The sequence below is a fragment of the Trichomycterus rosablanca genome, chromosome 14, assembly GCF_030014385.1.
Source record: "Trichomycterus rosablanca isolate fTriRos1 chromosome 14, fTriRos1.hap1, whole genome shotgun sequence".
NCBI lineage: Eukaryota > Metazoa > Chordata > Actinopteri > Siluriformes > Trichomycteridae > Trichomycterus > Trichomycterus rosablanca.
The window spans coordinates 2,306,983-2,326,010 of record NC_086001.1 but is presented as its reverse complement, the minus strand read 5'-3'; the positions used below and the strand labels follow the sequence as shown (position 1 = coordinate 2,326,010).

The 19,028-nt window shown below is 41.5% G+C and overlaps 1 protein-coding gene across 2 annotated transcripts; it reads right to left on the bottom strand.

The window, feature by feature from the left end:
• Window positions 1–377: 377 nt before the first annotated feature.
• si:cabz01076231.1 (calcium-binding protein 2) lies at window positions 378–5,673 on the bottom strand. 2 transcript variants are annotated; one of them, XM_063008698.1, is made up of 7 exons: window positions 5,596–5,673; window positions 5,126–5,252; window positions 3,273–3,303; window positions 2,229–2,372; window positions 2,000–2,109; window positions 820–999; window positions 378–557 (listed from the first exon to the last, which is right to left on the bottom strand). In XM_063008698.1, exons 1-7 carry the CDS (start codon window positions 5,631–5,633, stop codon window positions 546–548), a joined length of 642 nt encoding a protein of 213 aa, XP_062864768.1. In that variant the 5' UTR covers window positions 5,634–5,673; the 3' UTR covers window positions 378–545. The 2 variants fall into 2 exon arrangements, with proteins under 2 accessions (XP_062864768.1, XP_062864769.1); XM_063008699.1 differs by having other exon boundaries at window positions 852–999.
• Window positions 5,674–19,028: the final 13,355 nt, after the last annotated feature.

Below are 19,028 nucleotides of genomic sequence, written 5' to 3'. Positions count from 1 at the left end.
AAACCTCGTTTATGACATTTATTTATGTTTGAAGAGTGTCTGTACTAATAAATGTATGTGGACTCCTGATCATGAACTTGTAGGATTTGTTTGTTTGTTTATTAGGATTTTAATGTCATGTTTTACACTCTTTGGTTACATTCATGACAGGAACGTTAGTTACTTATTACACAAGATTCATCAGTTCACACGGTTATATCAAACACAGTCATGAACAATGTTGCACCTACAATTCACCTCACTTGCATGTCTTTGGACTGTGGGAGGAAACCGACTTTATGGACGTCTTTCATGCACAGGAAAAGGACACAAATTTATCATCAGGAAAAACAAAACAAACTGTGATCTCGCAACACAGAATCAGGATTTGTGTCAAGTCAAGTCATGTCAATTTTATTTATATAGCGCTTTTTACAATAGACATCGTCTCAAAGCAACTTTAAAGAATCCAGGACCAACAGACCAAAAACCACTGTTGAGCAAGCCGAATACACATCTTGTGTAGGTAGTGTAGAGGTTCTGTGAGAGCTACTGCACCGACAGCATCATAACAAACTCTGCAAGATAAACAACAAAAATGCAGTTTCAAAAATGCAGCATCACTTTTATATGCAAGTGAGTGAAATACTGGCGTTTTAAATAATCAGAATGAACAAAAATTGGCATCTATTCTTTATTTGTTCCAAAAAGACTCCAGATTAATGTTAATCAGGTCAACTTTAAAGTGTTAAGCAACTCGGTTCAAATTATGCGCTGTGGACTCATCCTGTCTATAGTCAAAAGCCTTTGACAATTTTAATCACAGATTATAGCCTGTACCTTTGTAAGTATTGTGTGTTGGGGCCGGTTACCATTAAAATCCACAGTGCCGTCTCCATTGAGGTCCATCTCCTTTAGAATTTCCTCCAACTCTCCTTTCTTTAGCTTTTCACCCAGTAACGTCTTAACTGCCTCTTTCAACTCATCCAAGGTTATTTTACCATCACCGTCTGTATCAAACTAACACAAGGTGAGAAACTATTGACTATTAATTCATTTATTCAATCTTTATCTAAGAAAATATTTCATCCAGCGGTCAACAGTTTCCCCAACAGCTTAAACAAAAGTTGGTATAAAAACTACAAAAATATAGTGTTGGCCGCTCAGGTGGCGCAGCGGTAAAGCATACGCTGTTCACCAGAGCTGAGATCTCGAATACATCGTATCCGGCTGAGGCTGAGCGGCCACATGAACAACGATTGGCCTGTTGTTCAGATAAGGGGCGGGATTAAGCCGGATGGGGAGTGCGGTAGATGGTGTGGCTCTCCGTACACAGCGCTGTACTGCACTGCACTCGTCAAGTGTGGGTGATAAGATGTTCGATTGCTGTGCACATGTCGGAGGGGGCGTGGAGCAGCCTCGTCCTCCCCAATCAGGAGCAGGGACCAGCATTAGAGGATGATTGACGGGTAGAAATTGGATGCGCTAAAGTGGGAGAAAAAGGGGAAAAAATGTATAGTGGTGAAATTATCTTACATTTCTCTGTTTTCCCCCAGTAAATTAAGGGAAACATGCTTGTTTAATATCCACTTAAATTATGTCAAATGGTGGCCAACCCCAAATAATTCCTGCAGTATCATTTTAGGCAGAAAGTTTTACAATAAAAGAAGAATTTCTTGAGGGCACTCGAATGGTGCAGCAATAAAATCTTGGTGGTGCCGTCGGCCGGTCGGGCATCTGCATGGACATGATCATCTTGTGTCTAGTAAGGAATGGCTGGAACAGCCTAGCCATTGGGAGGCGCACTTGTCAGTGTGCTTTCAATGCCGCACCCAAACCTGGATAGAAATAGGAGAGTTGGGTCAGGAAGGGCATCCAGCGTGAAAACTGTGCCAGGTCTGGTATGCAAACCAGATCAGCTGTGGTGACGCCTGATCACGTCCTTAAACTCCACAGAGCTTTTGGCGAATGCAAAATCGAAGCACCACCCGAGGAAGTGCGTGTTAAAGTCGCAACTCGCCTGTTTAAAGGAGCACTGAAGTTCTTTCAGTCCCAACATGTGAGCGGTCTCCACCATCATCCTTGGTCCCATCAACTCGCAGAAATCGTCAAAATCCATCAATCCACCCACTGTAGGATGAGCAGAACACATTTCGTTACGTTAACACCCAAACAGACACACGACAGTCACGTGCTGGTCTACACGAACAGAAAAAGGAAGTAAAAATGCAAAACAGCTGGACACTCACACCTCATTTTAATCTGCTGGATGATTTCCAGTAGCTCCATCTCAGTGGGCATGTAACCCATCGACCTCATACATTCTGCAAGGTCTTTGTAATTTAGATACCCGTCCTGATCATAGTCGAACTCTTTAAAGGCCTCCGCTAGCTCTGTACGATAATACAACCAAGAAACACTTTAACACATTAGACCTTCATAAGCAATACATGAGAAATACATAGAGCAATGCTGAAGGCTCAAAACCAATTTTTTTATTTTATTGTAGTTTGATAATGCTCAAGAATATATACAGGTACATGTGAAACATATATATAGACAGCATGGTGACACAACTTATAGAGTAGGGGCCACATAGCAACACAACATTCGTCCTTTCTGTGAGTAGCTTGGCATGTACACCTGTATATTATTTCAGGTTTATTTCTGGTACTTTGGTTTCCCCTCACTTTTAAATACATACAGTACGTGGATTGGCTACTTTAAATCACCCCTAAGATAATGAATGCATGTGAGTAAATGGAGTGTATGTGTGTTGCCCTAATGGACTTGTGCCTTGAGCCTGGTGCTCCTGGGTGGATTGACCCTAAAACACTGTCCTTAAAAGTGTAGTTATGAATGACTGAATATTGGAAAATACAGAGAACATGGCTTGATGTTCTGTATGAGTTAAAGCTGCCTGTAGGAATCCGCCACTGGTAAAAGAAAATATGCATTTTGTGGCTACATGCATTTAAAATGAGACTAGACTAACGTCATGGGTTGCAAGAGCAAGAGGAAATATGGAGGCCATGCGACCAAGTTCAGTAACATTATATCTCTTTTACATTATGTATTAATAAATTGTTTTATGTTTTTAACCCAACAAACTGAAGTTTGTTTCCAATAATTTATTAGTCCCACATTGCAGAAATCCTCTGTGTTTGGCATAAGAGTCTTATAGCTACTGCAGAATTTTTGTTTCAAGAGAAACTACAATGCTTATAAAGGTGTTAATGATAAAAACTAATAAATTAATTTATAATGTTCACTGGTGTGTATGAGGTACTCACCATCTAATTCAGGTTGAGATAATTCTCTCTCCTAATGACAAAATGAACAAATAAAAGTCATTGTTGTCTCTAAACATGAGTTTAACAGTGTCATAATTCATTTATTATTATTAATTTATTGCAGTTACATGTTACATATTCATGGGCGGCACGGTGGCTAAGTGGGTAGCACTGTCCTGGGTTCGATCCCAAGGTGGGGCGGTCCAGGTCCTTTCTGTGCGGAGTTTGCATGTTCTCCCCGTGTCCGCGTGGGTTTCCTCCGGGTGCTCCGGTTACCTCCCACAGTCCAAAAACATGCAGCCAGGCTAATTGGAGACACTGAATTGTCCTATAGGTACCCGGCCGCAAGGATGCATGAATAAGTGCATCGTAGTGCCGGTCCCAAGCCCGGATCAATAGGGAGGGTCGTGTCAGGAAGGGCATCCGGCGTAAAAACTGAGCCAAATCAATAATGTGGATCACGATCCGCCGGCGACCCCTAACGGGAGCAGCCGAGGAAATAGTGTTACATATTTATGAAGGGTGAAAAAATAACAACCTGGTTTTTTAATTATCCATTTCAGCCAATTTACTTGGCTAGCCAGTTTAGCTCATTCATAACAGCCAGACTTGAATCCTACTCTGTGTGTCAAGTAGTTACCCTAAAGTTTCTACAGGAACACCACTTCTAAGGCTGCAGGACTCACAGTAAGATTTAATAACTCCAAAAGAACTGAAGTGAGTCTATGTTGGAGTTAACTTAGTGACACATCATTCAGAAAGTTACAAAAGATCCCAGAAAGAACTGCAGATGCCAGAAGTCTAGACGTCAGCTAGGGTTTGATAAAAATGGGATTGTGGGAGGGTAGCAAAAAGGAAACCACTGCTAATCTGAATCGAAAAAACACATGGAAAAAAACACATGGGAAAAAACACATGGGAAAAAACACATGGGATAAAACACATGGGAAAAAACACATAATATACACATGGGAAAAAACACATGGGAAAAAACACATGGGATAAAACACATGGGAAAAAACACATGGGATAAAACACATGGGAAAAAACACATGGGAAAAAACACATGGGATAAAACACATGGGAAAAAACACATGGGATAAAACACATGGGAAAAAACACATGGGAAAAAACACATGGGATAAAACACATGGGATAAAACACATGGGAAAAAACACATGGGATAAAACACATGGGAAAAAACACATGGGATAAAACACATGGGAAAAAACACATGGGAAAAAACACATGGGATAAAACACATGGGATAAAACACATGGGAAAAAACACATGGGATAAAACACATGGGATAAAACACATGGGAAAAAACACATGGGATAAAACACATGGGATAAAACACATGGGAAAAAACACATGGGATAAAACACATGGGAAAAAACACATGGGATAAAACACATGGGATAAAACACATGGGATAAAACACATGGGAAAAAACACATGGGAAAAAACACATGGGATAAAACACATGGGAAAAAACACATGGGCTTTAGACGCCTGCAATCAAGTCATGAGCCAAACGCTGCATGTTCTGACGTAATTCTCTTTGAGTGTAATTAGCAGAGACATTAAGCGCCGCTAATGAGATTTTATTACAGACCTCTGAGAGGGATTACAGATGAACTCTCTCTGTTTACACGTTGTTGCATAAACACACACTCACACACACACACATTTTTTTTTAAATCAGGGACATTAATCATAATAGAAAGTTAATCTGCCTTTACTGCAGCCACCACTGGTTTGTTGGAAAGATGCATTTTATGAAAGTGGTTTATAGTATGTAGGTGTAGGTAGGTGTGTGTAAGTGTGTGTGTGTGTGTGTGTGTGTGTACCTGTCCAAACACACTGTTAAGAAGGTTGGTGTACATTTTGTTCATGGCCTCCTCACTGGATTGTTTGCTCTTGTTTTTTTGCGGTGTTTTTTGGATGAATTTATGAGCAGCTCCATCAGTTAAGGCACTGTAGAAAATTAAGGTACATGCAGATCTCAGTCATTCGTTATCAAAAGCTAATTCAACATCAGACCTCAGAGGATCTTGGATATTTTTTGGAATTCTCTCACTCTAACAGCTGGCAGAAAACATCGTGTTTTAATATGTCTCATTAAACTAAATTACACTTTCCATTCTACAGTGGGACACGTTTTGTGCTTTGTACTCATAAGTTGTACGTCTTCACACATTGGCCTTGATAACAGAGGAGCTTCTAACACCAGTAAAAGTGGTTTTGTCTTAATTAATGTCTGTGTTATACTACAAATGCAAATGAGTATTCTAGGGATAGAACAATGCTGTAACTGTACCTGTCTGCGGAGGGTGCTCTTTCTGCTTTCTGAGCCATTCTACAGCAAAAAAGGACAACAACTGCATGTACAATTATGAGTCAAAACATTTGGACCAACCTCAGTTTGCATGTTGAATGCAGCAGATATGATCAGCATAAAAACCTGACTGACTTCAAGAGGGGCTGAAGGATTGGGTTGAGGTATCGATAAATAATAATCATAATTCAAACAAACAGAGAAAAGCTAGATTAACATCGGACTAAAGGTCTGCTGTACAAGATAGAAAGAAAGTCTGACTAAAGTCTTGGGCGAATTAAGACAAAAGTGGTTTTCTTATTGGTTTCTTAATTCTTTCCAGCTCTGTTTTTGTTTTTTCTTAAATTGATTCACTAAAGAACAGTGTTCCATGTACTTTTCAGGAATTCCAAGCTTATCAGGCATAACATTATGACCATCTTCCTAATATTGTGTTGGCCCCCTTCTGCTGCCAAAACAGCCCTGGACTGGCAGGGACTCCACTAGACCCCTGAAGGTTTGCTGTGGTATCTGACACCAAGATGTCAGCAGCAGATCCTTGTGAAGTGGGGCCTCCATGGATCAGACTTGTTTGTCCAGCACGTCCCACAGATGCTGGATTGCATTGAGATCTGGGGAATTTGGAGACCAAGTCGACACCTCAAACTCATTGTTGTGCTCCTCAAACCATTCCTGAAGCATTTTTGCTTTGTGGCAGGGCGCATCATCCAGTTGAAAGAGACCACAGGCGCCAGGGAAGCATCTCCATGAAAGGGTGAAGATGGTCTGCAGCAATGCTTAGGTAGGTGCTACGTGACAAAGTAATGTTCACATGGATGGCAGGACACAAGGTTTCCCAGCAGAATATTGCCCAAAATATATCCCACCCACTGCCTAACAGGTGCCGTGATAAAGAGATAATCAGTATTCTTCACTTCACCTGTCAGTGGTCATAATGTTATGCCTATAGTCGGTGTATAACTTTATAAAACTGTCTACACCACCAAATAATTATGTAAAGATTTTTTTCAATGAATGTATAAAGGTTTTTTTGGGTGAATAAGTACAATTACAATTTCCTAAGCTTCCACGATAGTGGTGTCCCTTACGAGTGTATGTACACGCTGGAGTATCGAAAATGTCCATCGTTCCTACCTTCAGCTGATGAAACAGGCCTCAGAGAGAGGAATGAATAATAAAAACGTGATTGTGAGGTTCCTCTTCAGTGCCACTCCACTGAATAACAGATCAAGCTTCTTTTTCTCCTCTCTCTTCCCTGATCCTTACCTCCACATACATCCATCAGGAGGTTAAGAGGTGATTACAGGGATAAATGGGATCAGATCATCATGAGGGGCTGAGGACTCGTGGCTGGTGTGTTAACTTACCGCATTGAGCTCAGTGATTCCGGGGAAGCCGGACCTGCGACTCTGACCAGGTAAAACATGAAAATTAATAAATAATAATAATAATATTAATAATAATAAACACTCAACTGCTTAACTAATAGAACTTGACCGTTCCCCAGCGAATCATCCAAAACAACCCAATCTATATCTAATATATCTATATCTAATCTAGGGCAAGCCGTAGCCTAGTGGTTAAGGTACTGGACTAGTAATCTAACTAATCTACCAGTTGCCATGGTGATGGTGGACGCTGGCGCATTTGGCTGCCGCTACCGTTACCGTATTTTACCGTATTTTACCGTATTTTATTGTATTTTTATCGTTTTTCGTTTTCATCTTTTTACACACCTTGTGGATCTATTTCTTTTATGTTACTTTTGATACTTTTATTTGTGCTTTTGATACTTTTTGTTCTTTCTACTGTACATCGCGTCTGCGGCCGGTGGTGAACGGTGGATGAGTTTTCCTGGGATCGGCACGATGTTGAACTATTCCGTTGACCAGCTGAGGAAGTTCAACAACTGCACTACTCCATCGTGTATTTCAGTCATCAAACAGCTTGGACTCCTTCGCCGGCCTCGTTATATTCACAGGGGCTCCCGGAGAAAGCTTGTTTATCTTCGAAACGGTAACGCTATTCCATCCTTCTGGTCAGCCGTGCGCACTGTCGCTCCGCAAACACGTCATCAGAGCGCTGCTGCCTTGCACACCAGTAGCGGTGTAGTCTCCATGACAACGCTGTCCACGGAGTGGGATAGGAAACGCGGAGTGGACTTAGCAAATCTCCGTTCTCTTCCTCGTTCCTCACAGCCAACTACACAACAATACCACTTGAAAATGGCATTGCTTAATGTTCGTTCACTCAACACAAAAAGTACTGTACTTAGTGAATTTATATCTGACAGTGAACTAGACTTTTTCTGTCTCACTGAAACTTGGCATAAACCCTTGGATTATTTTATGTTAAATCAGACCACGCCAATGGGATACTCGTATATTGATGAACCTCGTATGGAAGGGCGAGGTGGTGGTGTTGCTGCAGTCTATAGGGATGATATTAAAATAACCACTTTGTCTTTTCCTGCTGCTCTTTCTTTTGAACACCTGGCTTTCAAGTTGTCAGGGCCTACTCCTCTGGTCACTGCTGTAGTTTATCGTCCGCCAAAGCCAAACGCTTCCTTTCTCTCTGACTTTTCAGATTTTTTAACCCAGCTTAGTGCCCTCTCATCCTCTGTACTGCTTATGGGTGATTTTAACATCCATATTGATGACAACAACTGTAAATTTGCCAGGGAATTTTTGGAATTGTTACAGTGTTTTAATTTCACACAACATATACATTTTCCAACTCATAAAAAAGGTCATACTCTTGACCTTGTCTGCTCTACTGGTGTCCTAGTTCATCAGCCGTCCAGCCATGACCTTACTGTCTCTGATCATTTGACAATCATCATGGACATTGAGGTCACTAGGCCCATCACTAGAGCTAAACGTAAAATATCCTTCAGGAATCTTCAATATATCTCTCCCTCTGCTTTCTCAGATTCTCTTGTTAAAAAGATGTCTGTCTGTCCTGTACTGTCTAGTAATTCATCTGACCTTGTCGATTACTATAATGACATACTCGCCTCATGTCTTGATGAGCTGGCTCCTTTGAGAACCAAATTTGTTTCATTTAGTCATTCCGCACCATGGTACACAATTGAGCTTCACCAAATGAAATCCCGTAAACGCCAGCTTGAAAGACTTTATAAGAAAACCGGTCTAACAGTACATTATCAGATTTATTCTGATTATCTTCAACATTACAAAGACGCTCTTACGGAAGCCCGATCCACTTACTATTCCGAACTCATACATGCTGGATCAACAAATCCTAAGACTCTCTTTTCCACAATAAATAAACTTCTCAAACCAGTTGACAATACTACCAATTCCTTTACAGTTGACAAGTGTAACTCTTACCTCTCATTTTTTCAAACAAAAGTTGAGAATATCCACAATTTTCTGACAGTTTCCCCTGTCATCTCTGTTTCTCCGCCTATCTCATCTCAATTTATTACCCAGCCTCTGTCTCAGTTCTCACCTGTGTCTCTTTTGGACCTATCTGAGATCTTAACAGGGATGCGAAGCTCCACTTGTGTTTTGGATCCTGCTCCATCAAAACTTGTTAAGGGTTGTTTTCCAGTTATCTCATCACTTATCACAGAGATAATCAATTCCTCTCTTAGTTCTGGCTCAGTCCCTCAATCACTCAAATTGGCTGCTGTTACTCCCATACTTAAAAAACCTGGACTTGACTCTAACATTATGAGTAACTTTCGGCCCATTTCCAATCTTCCATTTCTGTCGAAAATACTGGAACGTGTTGTTGCCTCACAGCTCAAAGATCACCTAAATTCCAATAATCTATTTGAATCATTTCAGTCTGGTTTCCGCCCCCAGCACAGCACTGAGTCAGCCCTCCTCAAAGTCACAAATGACCTTCTTCTTTCCTCAGACTCTGGACAAATTAATATTCTCGTCCTCCTTGATCTTACTGCAGCTTTTGACACCATTAATCACTCCATTCTTCTGTCCCGCCTTGAATCCTCTGTCAACATCACTGGTACTGCCCTTTTGTGGTTAAGGTCATATCTCATAAACAGACAACAGTTTGTTAATATCAACAATTGTAGTTCTGCCATTGCTCCACTGTCCCAAGGCGTTCCCCAAGGCTCAGTGTTAGGTCCCCTTTTGTTTATTCTTTATATGCTCCCCCTTGGTGACATCATACGTCGGCATGGTTTACATTTCCACTGCTATGCTGATGATATTCAGCTTTACATCTCCTCCAAATCCATTAATACTGAACTTCACTCCACTCTGACAAATTGCATCACTGAAATGAAATTGTGGATGAAAGCTAATTTCCTCAAATTAAACTGTGAAAAATCAGATATGATCATCGTAGGTCCTACAACCCTGGCAAAAACCACAAAAAATTTTCAAATTACCATTGATAATGACACTTTGTCTCCGTCTTCTAACATCCGAAATCTTGGTGTAATTTTTGATAGCAACCTCTCTTTTGACCGCCATGTAAATCACATCACCAAAACTGCTTTCTTTCATCTAAAAAACATAGCACGTCTACGTCCATCACTCTCTTTTTCTGCCGCCGAAACCTTGATTCATGCTTTTATTACATCCAGAATTGATTATTGCAATAGCATCCTTTATGGTACATCTAACAAAATCCTAAAAAAACTTCAGTATATCCAGAATTCAGCTGCTCGCCTCCTTACTCATACTCGCTCCCGTGATCATATTACACCTGTTCTACAAAAACTTCATTGGCTTCCCGTTGCTCAACGCATTCAATTCAAAATTCTTCTATTCACTCACAAAGCTCTCCATAATCAGGCCCCATCCTACCTCACCGACCTGCTCCATCAGCACATTCCCTCCCGTAGCCTTCGCTCTTCTGAGGCTAACCTACTGTCCATACCCTCTAGGACCAAGCACCGGACCTGGGGTGACAGGGCCTTTTCCATAGCTGCTCCATCTTTATGGAATGCTCTCCCCAAACACCTACGAGATTGTCCTGACCTGTCCAAATTCAAGTCACTTCTCAAAACTCATCTATTCAGAGTGGCATTTAACTTGTAACAACACAAAATAAATGCTTTTATTTTTGCTATTCTTTTTAATAGTTTTTATACTTAGATCACGACAGAAATGTGAAGTCCTAGATCCTAAAACTTGTAAAGTTTTCAGTTTCCTGATTGCATGTAAATCTGTCCTGTTTCTGTCTAATTTTAAGAAATTGTTCTATATTTGTTGTTCTCTCTCATAATTTAGCTAATTTTTAATGAACTGTCTTATGCTGCTCTCTTTGTTTTTATCTTAATTATTCTTGATGTTGATGTACTATTTTGATTTTGTACTATGATTTGTATGGTGTATGTACGTATTTGTTTTGATTATTTGTCTTATGTAAAGCGTCTTTGAGTATCTTGAAAAGCGCTATATAAATAAAATGTATTATTATTATTAGTAATCAGAAGGTTGCTGGTTCAAGCCTTACAGCTGCCTAGTTGCTGCTGTTGGGCCCTTGAGCAAGGCCCTTAACCCACAGTTGCTCAGACTGTATACTGTAACTGTAATGTAAGTCGCTTTGGATAAAAACGTCTGCTAAATGCCGAAAATGTAAATGCAATGAGTTTCGGCCACAATTGCTAACAGGTGTAATACATCTATCATATTGTTGTCTTTTATGTCTTTTAGTTTAGTGTTTTAATAAGGTGGCCGATGAGTGTGTATATTTACAAGCAACAACTTATTGGGTTTGGGGTTTTGTTATATCCTGCGATGATACCCTCTGCCCACTAGGGCATTGTTAAATCGCTGTGACAACAGTTCACTACAGTGGCGTATTGCTGCCATGCAAAAATATATACAGTAAACATACAACATACAACATAATCTGTTCACGGCGAGTGCTTCCATCTCGCCTAGCTTCCATCCAACAGGTTCTCCCATCCCTGCAGTGAACCTCTGAAGCTCTTTTAGAGTTTTTAGCCTAGTTTTAGCAGACGGCCACTTCTAGGAAGGTTCAAGTGTGTGCCAAGCTTCTTTCATTTCAGAATTATTTAGGTCATCGTGGAACTGGAAACACTCACAGCTTTAGAACTTTAGTTTTAAATCCCTGATCTGATTTATGCTTTATACCACAATTTGCCACCCAATTAAAACTGAGTTCTAGACACATCTCAAGGTAAATTAAAGCAAACGAGATTTTAAATATTTTTTTAGTACATCTACATTATTATGTTTGATAGATTGTAGATTGATGGCTAAGAAGTGCAATTATATTCACAACAAAAAAGTGTGTAAAAAGTCAAGGGGTCTGAATACTTTGTGAATGAAGGGATGGCGGCGCGTTAACACGCAGCGGCCGCTCTGGGGTCGAAAAACGGTGTTTTTTGTTGTTTTGCAGAAAAGTTTGTAACTTTTGTTTAGGACAGTTTTGTTTATAAACGTATGGAAACCACTTTTGACTCGGTTTACAACCGCCATACACTGCTACAATTGAGAAAACAGTCAGAAACCAACCTGCAAGATGATCTGCGGCGAACTCTGCATGAACTCTGCCTACTTCGCGAACCAGGCCTGCAGTCCTCGGAGTTCCCTGAAGCAGGTGACCGGGGGAGGGGGCGCCGCAAGCGGTGCTCGAGGAAGCAGAAGCGTGGAAAGCGAGCCGGGGTCCGTGCTAGGCTAAAAGCTAACCCAAGCCGGCCGGCTCTACCATCGTTATTCCTCGCAAATGCATGCTCTGTGGAGAATAAACTGGACTGTATCAGACTTCAGTGAACTACCCAATGTGAGTACAGGGACTGTTGTGTTTTAATTTTCACTGAAACATGGCTTAGCGACAACGTTCCAGACAGTGCCATTCAGCTAGACGGGCTAGCATCGTATCGCGCCGATAGAAATGCAGCTCAGTCCGGTAAAACACGAGGAGGAGGCGTTTGTGTTTACATTAACACCGAATGGTGCAAGGACTCTGTGCTTGTTGTGGCGTACTGTTCTCCGATGGTGGAATTTGCTATTGTTAGATGCAGACCTTTTTATTTACCACGGGAATTCACCAGCGTGCTTATTGTCGCGGTGTATCTTCCGCCCAGCGCGAACGCGAAGGAAGCATTGAGCGAACTTTACAGAGCCATCAGCGAACTGCAGACCATTCATCCAGACGGACTGTTTATTATCGCTGGGGATTTTAATCATGCAAATCTCAAGTCTGTTCTCCCTAAATTCCATCAGCATGTGGACTTTGCTACGAGAGGAGCGAACACGCTGGATAATGTTTACACAAACATTGCCGGTGCGTACCGGGCGGAGCCCCGCCCCCACCTCGGATACTCAGACCACATCTCTGTAATGCTAATTCCAGCATACAGAGCACTCGTCAGGCGCTCCAGACCTGTACAGAAACAGGTGAAAACCTGGCCAGAAGGATCCATCTCTGCTCTTCAGGACTGTTTTGAGTGCACTGACTGGGACATGTTTAGGGAGGCTGCAACATACGGCGATTACACTGATCTAGAGGAGTACACGACTTCAGTGACCTGCTACATCAGCAAATGCATTGAGGACGTCACTACCACTAGAACCATCACTTCCAGACCCAACCAGAAGCCGTGGATGACTCCAGAGGTGCGTGCACTGCTGAGGGCCCGAGACTCCGCTTTTAAAGCAGGTGACCAGCCGGCTCTGAGAACAGCGAGAGCCAGACTGTCCAGGGTGATCCGAGAAGCAAAGCGCGCACACGGCCAGAACATCCACAGCCACTTCCAGAACAGCGGTGACACACGGCGCTTGTGGCAGGGCATCCAGGCCATCACCAACTACAGGACGACCCCACCCGTCTGTGACAGTGATGCCTCCCTTCCAGATGCGCTGAACGACTTCTACGCTCGGTTCGAGGCGCAGAACAACATGTTGGCGAGGAAGATGATCCCACCTGGTGACGACCAGGTGCTTCGTCTCTCCACAGCGGACGTGAGGAGAACTCTGCACGGAGTCAACCCACGGAAGGCTTCTGGACCAGACAACATTCCTGGCCGAGTGCTCAAAGGATGTGCAGACCAGCTGGCAGATGTATTCACTGACATCTTCAACATCTCCCTGAGCAGCGCCATTGTTCCAACATGCCTCAAGACGACCACCATCGTACCCGTGCCAAAGAAGTCATCTGTGTCATGCTTCAACGACTATCGTCCCGTAGCACTCACGCCTATCATCATGAAGTGCTTCGAGAAACTAGTCATGAGGCATATTAAGACCCTACTGCCTCCCACCATGGACCCACTGCAGTTTGCGTACCGTCCTAACCGCTCAACGGACGACGCCATATCCACTACACTTCACCTGGCTTCTACACACCTGGACAGAAAGAACACTTACGTCAGGATGCTGTTCATAGACTTTAGCTCAGCATTCAACACCATCATTCCTCAGCATCTAATTGGAAAGCTGAGCACGCTGGGCCTGAACACCTCTCTCTGCAACTGGATCCTGGATTTCTTGACTGAGAGACCTCAGTCCGTCCGGATCGGTAAGAACACCTCCAGCACCACCACACTGAGCACCGGCGCTCCCCAAGCCTGTGTGCTCAGTCCACTGCTGTTTACTCTGCTTACGCACGACTGTACAGCAATGCACAGCTCGAATTCCATCGTTAAGTTTGCAGACGACACAACTGTGGTGGGACTCATCAGCAACAACGATGAGTCAGCGTACAGAGAGGAGGTACAACATCTAACGGACTGGTGCCAAGTCAACAACCTGTCTCTGAATGTGGATAAAACCAAAGAGATGGTCATTGACTTTAGAAAGACACTAAGGGACCACTCCCCACTGCACATCGATGGCTCATCTGTTGAGATCGTCAAGAGCACCAAATTTCTCGGTGTTCATCTGGAGGAGAATCTCACCTGGACCCTTAACACCAGTTCCATCACCAAGAAAGCCCAGCAGCGTCTCTACTTTTTGAGAAGACTGAGGAAAGCTCATCTGCCACCCCCCATTCTCACCACGTTCTACAGAGGAACGATCGAGAGCATCCTGAGCGGCTGCATCACTGTCTGGTTCGGAAATTGTACTGCGTCGGACCGCAGGACTCTCCAGCGAGTAGTGAGGACAGCTGAAAAGATCATCGGGGTCGCTCTTCCATCTCTCACGGACATTTTTAACACCCGCTGCATCCGCAAAGCTCTCAGCATTGTGGACGATCCAACCCATCCATCACATGGACTTTTTACTCTGCTCCCGTCTGGGAGACGATACCGCAGCATCCGGACTAACACAACCAGACTGTGTAACAGTTTTATCCCTCAAGCAATCAGACTCCTAAACTCAGTACTGTAACAATTTCCTCCGGAAATTTTCTGCTGCCACACACTGATCTGTATTGACTGTTACTTGCATTTTTGACTATGTTACTTGTATTTTTGCACACCTCCTGGAAATGCACAATAATTTCTGCACCTTACTTGTATTTTGCACCTTATCTACTTTTTAGGCACCTTATCTGCATTGCCAATTTTACGCTGCTAATGTACAACATGTCACTACCTCATGAACCATTGTACCATCTATTCACCATCATGTACTAACACTTGTCTTTAGTCCTGTCTTCTAATTACTTGTTTAGATTAGGGATAATTAGGAATATCTTTTGTAGTTATTTATTATAGATTTTTTGTATTATTGTTGTAATTGCACTGTTTTGTATTGTCTTGCACTTTTTGTACCGTGTTACACCGTGATCCTAGAGGAACGCTGTTTCGTTTCAATATGTACTTGTATGTAGCTGAAATGACAATAAAACCTCTCTGACTCTCTGACTCTGACTCTGAATAATGTACCTTGATATACTCACTAGTGACCACTGTTGCATAATCTGATTATTTTTATACACTGCACTGTTTAAAAGCAGATGAAACATGAACTTTAAGGTAATGTGCTAGATATTTGTGTTGACTTGTGGAGGAAAATAAGGAAAGCTTGTACCTGTGAAAAGCGACAGAGGTTTCGGTAGGAAAATCTATTTAAATAATGCTCTGTAGAAGCTGACGCCTCCAGTATTTGCTGAGATTTACATTAACATTTGTGGCATTTAGTGATTTACAATTATGACCGAACACAATTTGAGCTATTGATAATCAGGGGCCCAGCATTGGCAATGTGGCAGCAATGGGATTTGAACATTCTGATCCATCTGATTACTAGTCCAGTAATTAACGTTGTTCACATTGTCGCATGCATGTAAAGTCACCACATTTACATTCAGTATTTGCATGTTTTATAGGTAAATGCTTTGCGACTTCATGCTCTGTATTCATCAGGTGAAAATTAAGTTGGTGTTAAAGCAGAATGTGGCAACATTTAAGTACTCGGATACAGAGAGGAAGGATCTGAAACATCCATCATTATCATTATCATCAATACATCTGCAGATCACAGGTATGTTTCCATGTTGAAGTCTTTATTACAGCTGAAGTCTAAAGTTGTGGAAAAACACACACGCTTTTAATGGCTGTGCTGGAATTTCAATCATTTCTGTGACATATTGTTTAAATATGTATAATTTACTGGAACAATTTGACTCTGTGCTTGTTTGACGATTTGTTCGGTCAAAGATATACATAAAGCAACTTGTATCATTTACCATTTAAATAAAAATCACTTTATCCTGATCAGGGTTGTGGTGGCTCTGTGTCAGGGTACATTAGTGTTTTCCTGGATTTCTAGGTGGTAAATAATGCACTTGGACACAAAAATGGTCAGAAATGGGAAGAGTGTCGTTCCAAAACATGTCAAACTAGATTTTCCTAGATTTGTTTTTTTCACACAAGATGTTGGTGAGTTGTGAGTTTACAGATTTTATGGTCACTACCACCTTTACTAAATCTCAACGTGTTTAAAATAAAATAAATGTAATTATTAATTAAGTATTTAATTTAATTTAAGTATTTATTTAAGTATTAATTTAAGTATTTATTCCCTTTTGTTTGACACTTTTGTCAGTACATCACAGCTACATCACTAGTGTGATAGTTTTTCGGATACAGAAGGCCAGACTCCAAACAAACGACTGTAATTTGCAAAATGTGCAAAAATACTGACGACAAACAAAAGGTGGCAACACATCAAATTTATTTCATCACCTAAAGCAAAAGCACCCGCATGAGTACGAGGAGTGTCGGTCACTGCGTGAGTCCGAGAATGATGTGAGGCCAAAAAACTGTGTCAGTTAACGAACATAGAATACACAGGTTACCACACAGGTTACCACACAGGTTACCACACAGGTTACCACACAGGTTACCACACAGGTTACCACACTGGTAACCACACAGATTACCACACAGATTACCACACAGGTAACCACACAGATTACCACACAGGTTACCACACAGGTTACCACACAGGTTACCACACAGGTAACCACACAGATTACCACACAGGTAACCACACAGATTACCACACAGGTTACCACACAGGTAACCACACAGGTTACCACACAGGTTACCTTCTGAGAACGTTTAAAACACAAAAGCGCTGAGCGGAACGCATTCCTTCGCGTATGAGCATGTAAACTGAATCACTGAGTCAATGAGTCATAAACAAGTCTTTTCAGAAGAATTATTTATTGGAATCGAATCAGAAAACTGTGCTCTTATCTGTGGTAAAGATTCATTCATTTTGCTCAGTTTGTGGGTAAAACAACTCCGATTCAAGAATACCGGGCGGTGGCCTGCCATTGTACTATAAGTTTACGTTATATCGTATCGTATCGTATATAGCCACTTCTCAAAAGCATATTGAGGTATGAGTTTACGAGGTATGAGGTATCGCCCAGCCCTACTGGAAGTCATGATCAATTTAATGTACATTTAGTAACATTTGTACCTTAGATTTCCTGACTGTCTGCAAAACAAAACTTTAAACTTAAAAAAAGTGTTCTTCTTCCGCTGAATCACCTGATGACATTGTGGCACTAGGTTTTGGTGCTTGGCAGGATTTTTAGCAGACAAGCAAGGGTATCAGTTATTCCCATTTAATAGTAAATAAAAAAACATTTTTAGTGATGTCCACAGTCTAATAAGCTTTAGATTGTCATGGGTTTAAAGGCTACCGCCCAAGGAAGAAGCTCTTGACAGTAGTTAGTTATTGGTCTCAGGAGCAGAAGCTTCTTTCTTGTGCTGGATCCTCTAAGCCCATGTTGATGTAAAGCTTGCTTGATTGTTTACAGTGTTGCTCCTTTGACATTTGACTACCTGGACACATGTCTGTCTCAGCATAAGGAGACAATTTGAATTTTCTTTTTCCAGCCTTGGCAAAATACCACCGTTCAGAAAAACTGAGTAACAATACATGAAGCAACATTTTTTTTTAATTATTCAGGAAACAAAGCTGTTTAACATTTTTAGGTTTTCACAATAAAATATAAACATATAAAAGAAAGAATGGGATGAAATTCCTAACAGCAACTGAAAGACTTGCAAGGTGTAAAAACCGGGTTCATATTTCAGATGTTGGATTAATTAATTCATTTCATTTAACTTTATTCTGTTTTCATCCACAGCTTCTCATCAGCCATGAAGCTAAATCTTTTATCAATACTCATACTGAATGGTAAGAACATTAAGACATTTTGTAGCAGAAGTGATTTTTGCATCATACCCAACCCAGCAGGTTTGCTCATGCAAATAGTTTGTATCTGAAAGTAAACAGAGATAGTTAACAGAATACACTCCTCTGAGAAGGCTGGCCACAAGATTATGGCATATTTCTGTAGATCTTTGTGTCCATTTAGTTAGAAAATCATGAGAAGGCCGTGCTAGCAATAGTTAATCCAATTCCTTCTAAATATCTTCAGTACAGTTGAGGTGAGGGCTCTGTGTAGGCAACTGGAGTTCTTCCACACTTCCAAAACTTTTTAAATCATGTCTTTATGGACCTCAGTTTGTGCACATAACAAGAAAGTGTCTTCCAACACCTTTTAATAATTAAGCAGCAATTCACAAACATTCATTCTAGTAAAAATAATGCAACTACACAGTAAATAAAAATGTTTCGTTTTTGTTTTAAAATTGTGCCACCAGGTTTTGCTCCAGTCGTTCTGTCTGTCCAGTCAGTTGCTCCAACTCTGTATCTTATTAAGCAAGTCATGACATGGCCAAATGCAAGAAGCTACTGCAAAGCGATGTACACCGACTTGGCTCCAGTCAAGACCTACAATGACGTGTTGAAGATCAGAGATGAAGCTGCACGCCAAGGTGTGACATGGCCCATTTGGATTGGCCTGTACAATCAGATCGACAGCTGGCGCTGGTCCTATCATGACTTCTCACTCTCTGCTATAACTCTCCAAAAATGGAAAGCAGGAGAGCCTAATAATTATAATGGAAATGAACAATGTGGTCTAATAAACAGTTTGGGGTTTTGGGGTGATTATCCATGCAGCGAATTGAA

What these genes read in the sequence shown, in the direction of transcription:
- si:cabz01076231.1 (XM_063008698.1), bottom strand. Translation starts at nt 5,633, where the DNA reads ATGGCTCAGAAAGCAGAAAGAGCACCCTCCGCAGACAG. An exon ending in AGAGCACCCTCCGCAGACAG is followed by an intron (nt 5,253 to 5,595) that starts GTACAGTTACAG and finishes AATTTTCTACAG; the next exon opens with TGCCTTAACTGATGGAGCTG. An exon ending in ATCTCAACCTGAATTAGATG is followed by an intron (nt 2,373 to 3,272) that starts GTGAGTACCTCA and finishes ATTATCGTACAG; the next exon opens with AGCTAGCGGAGGCCTTTAAA.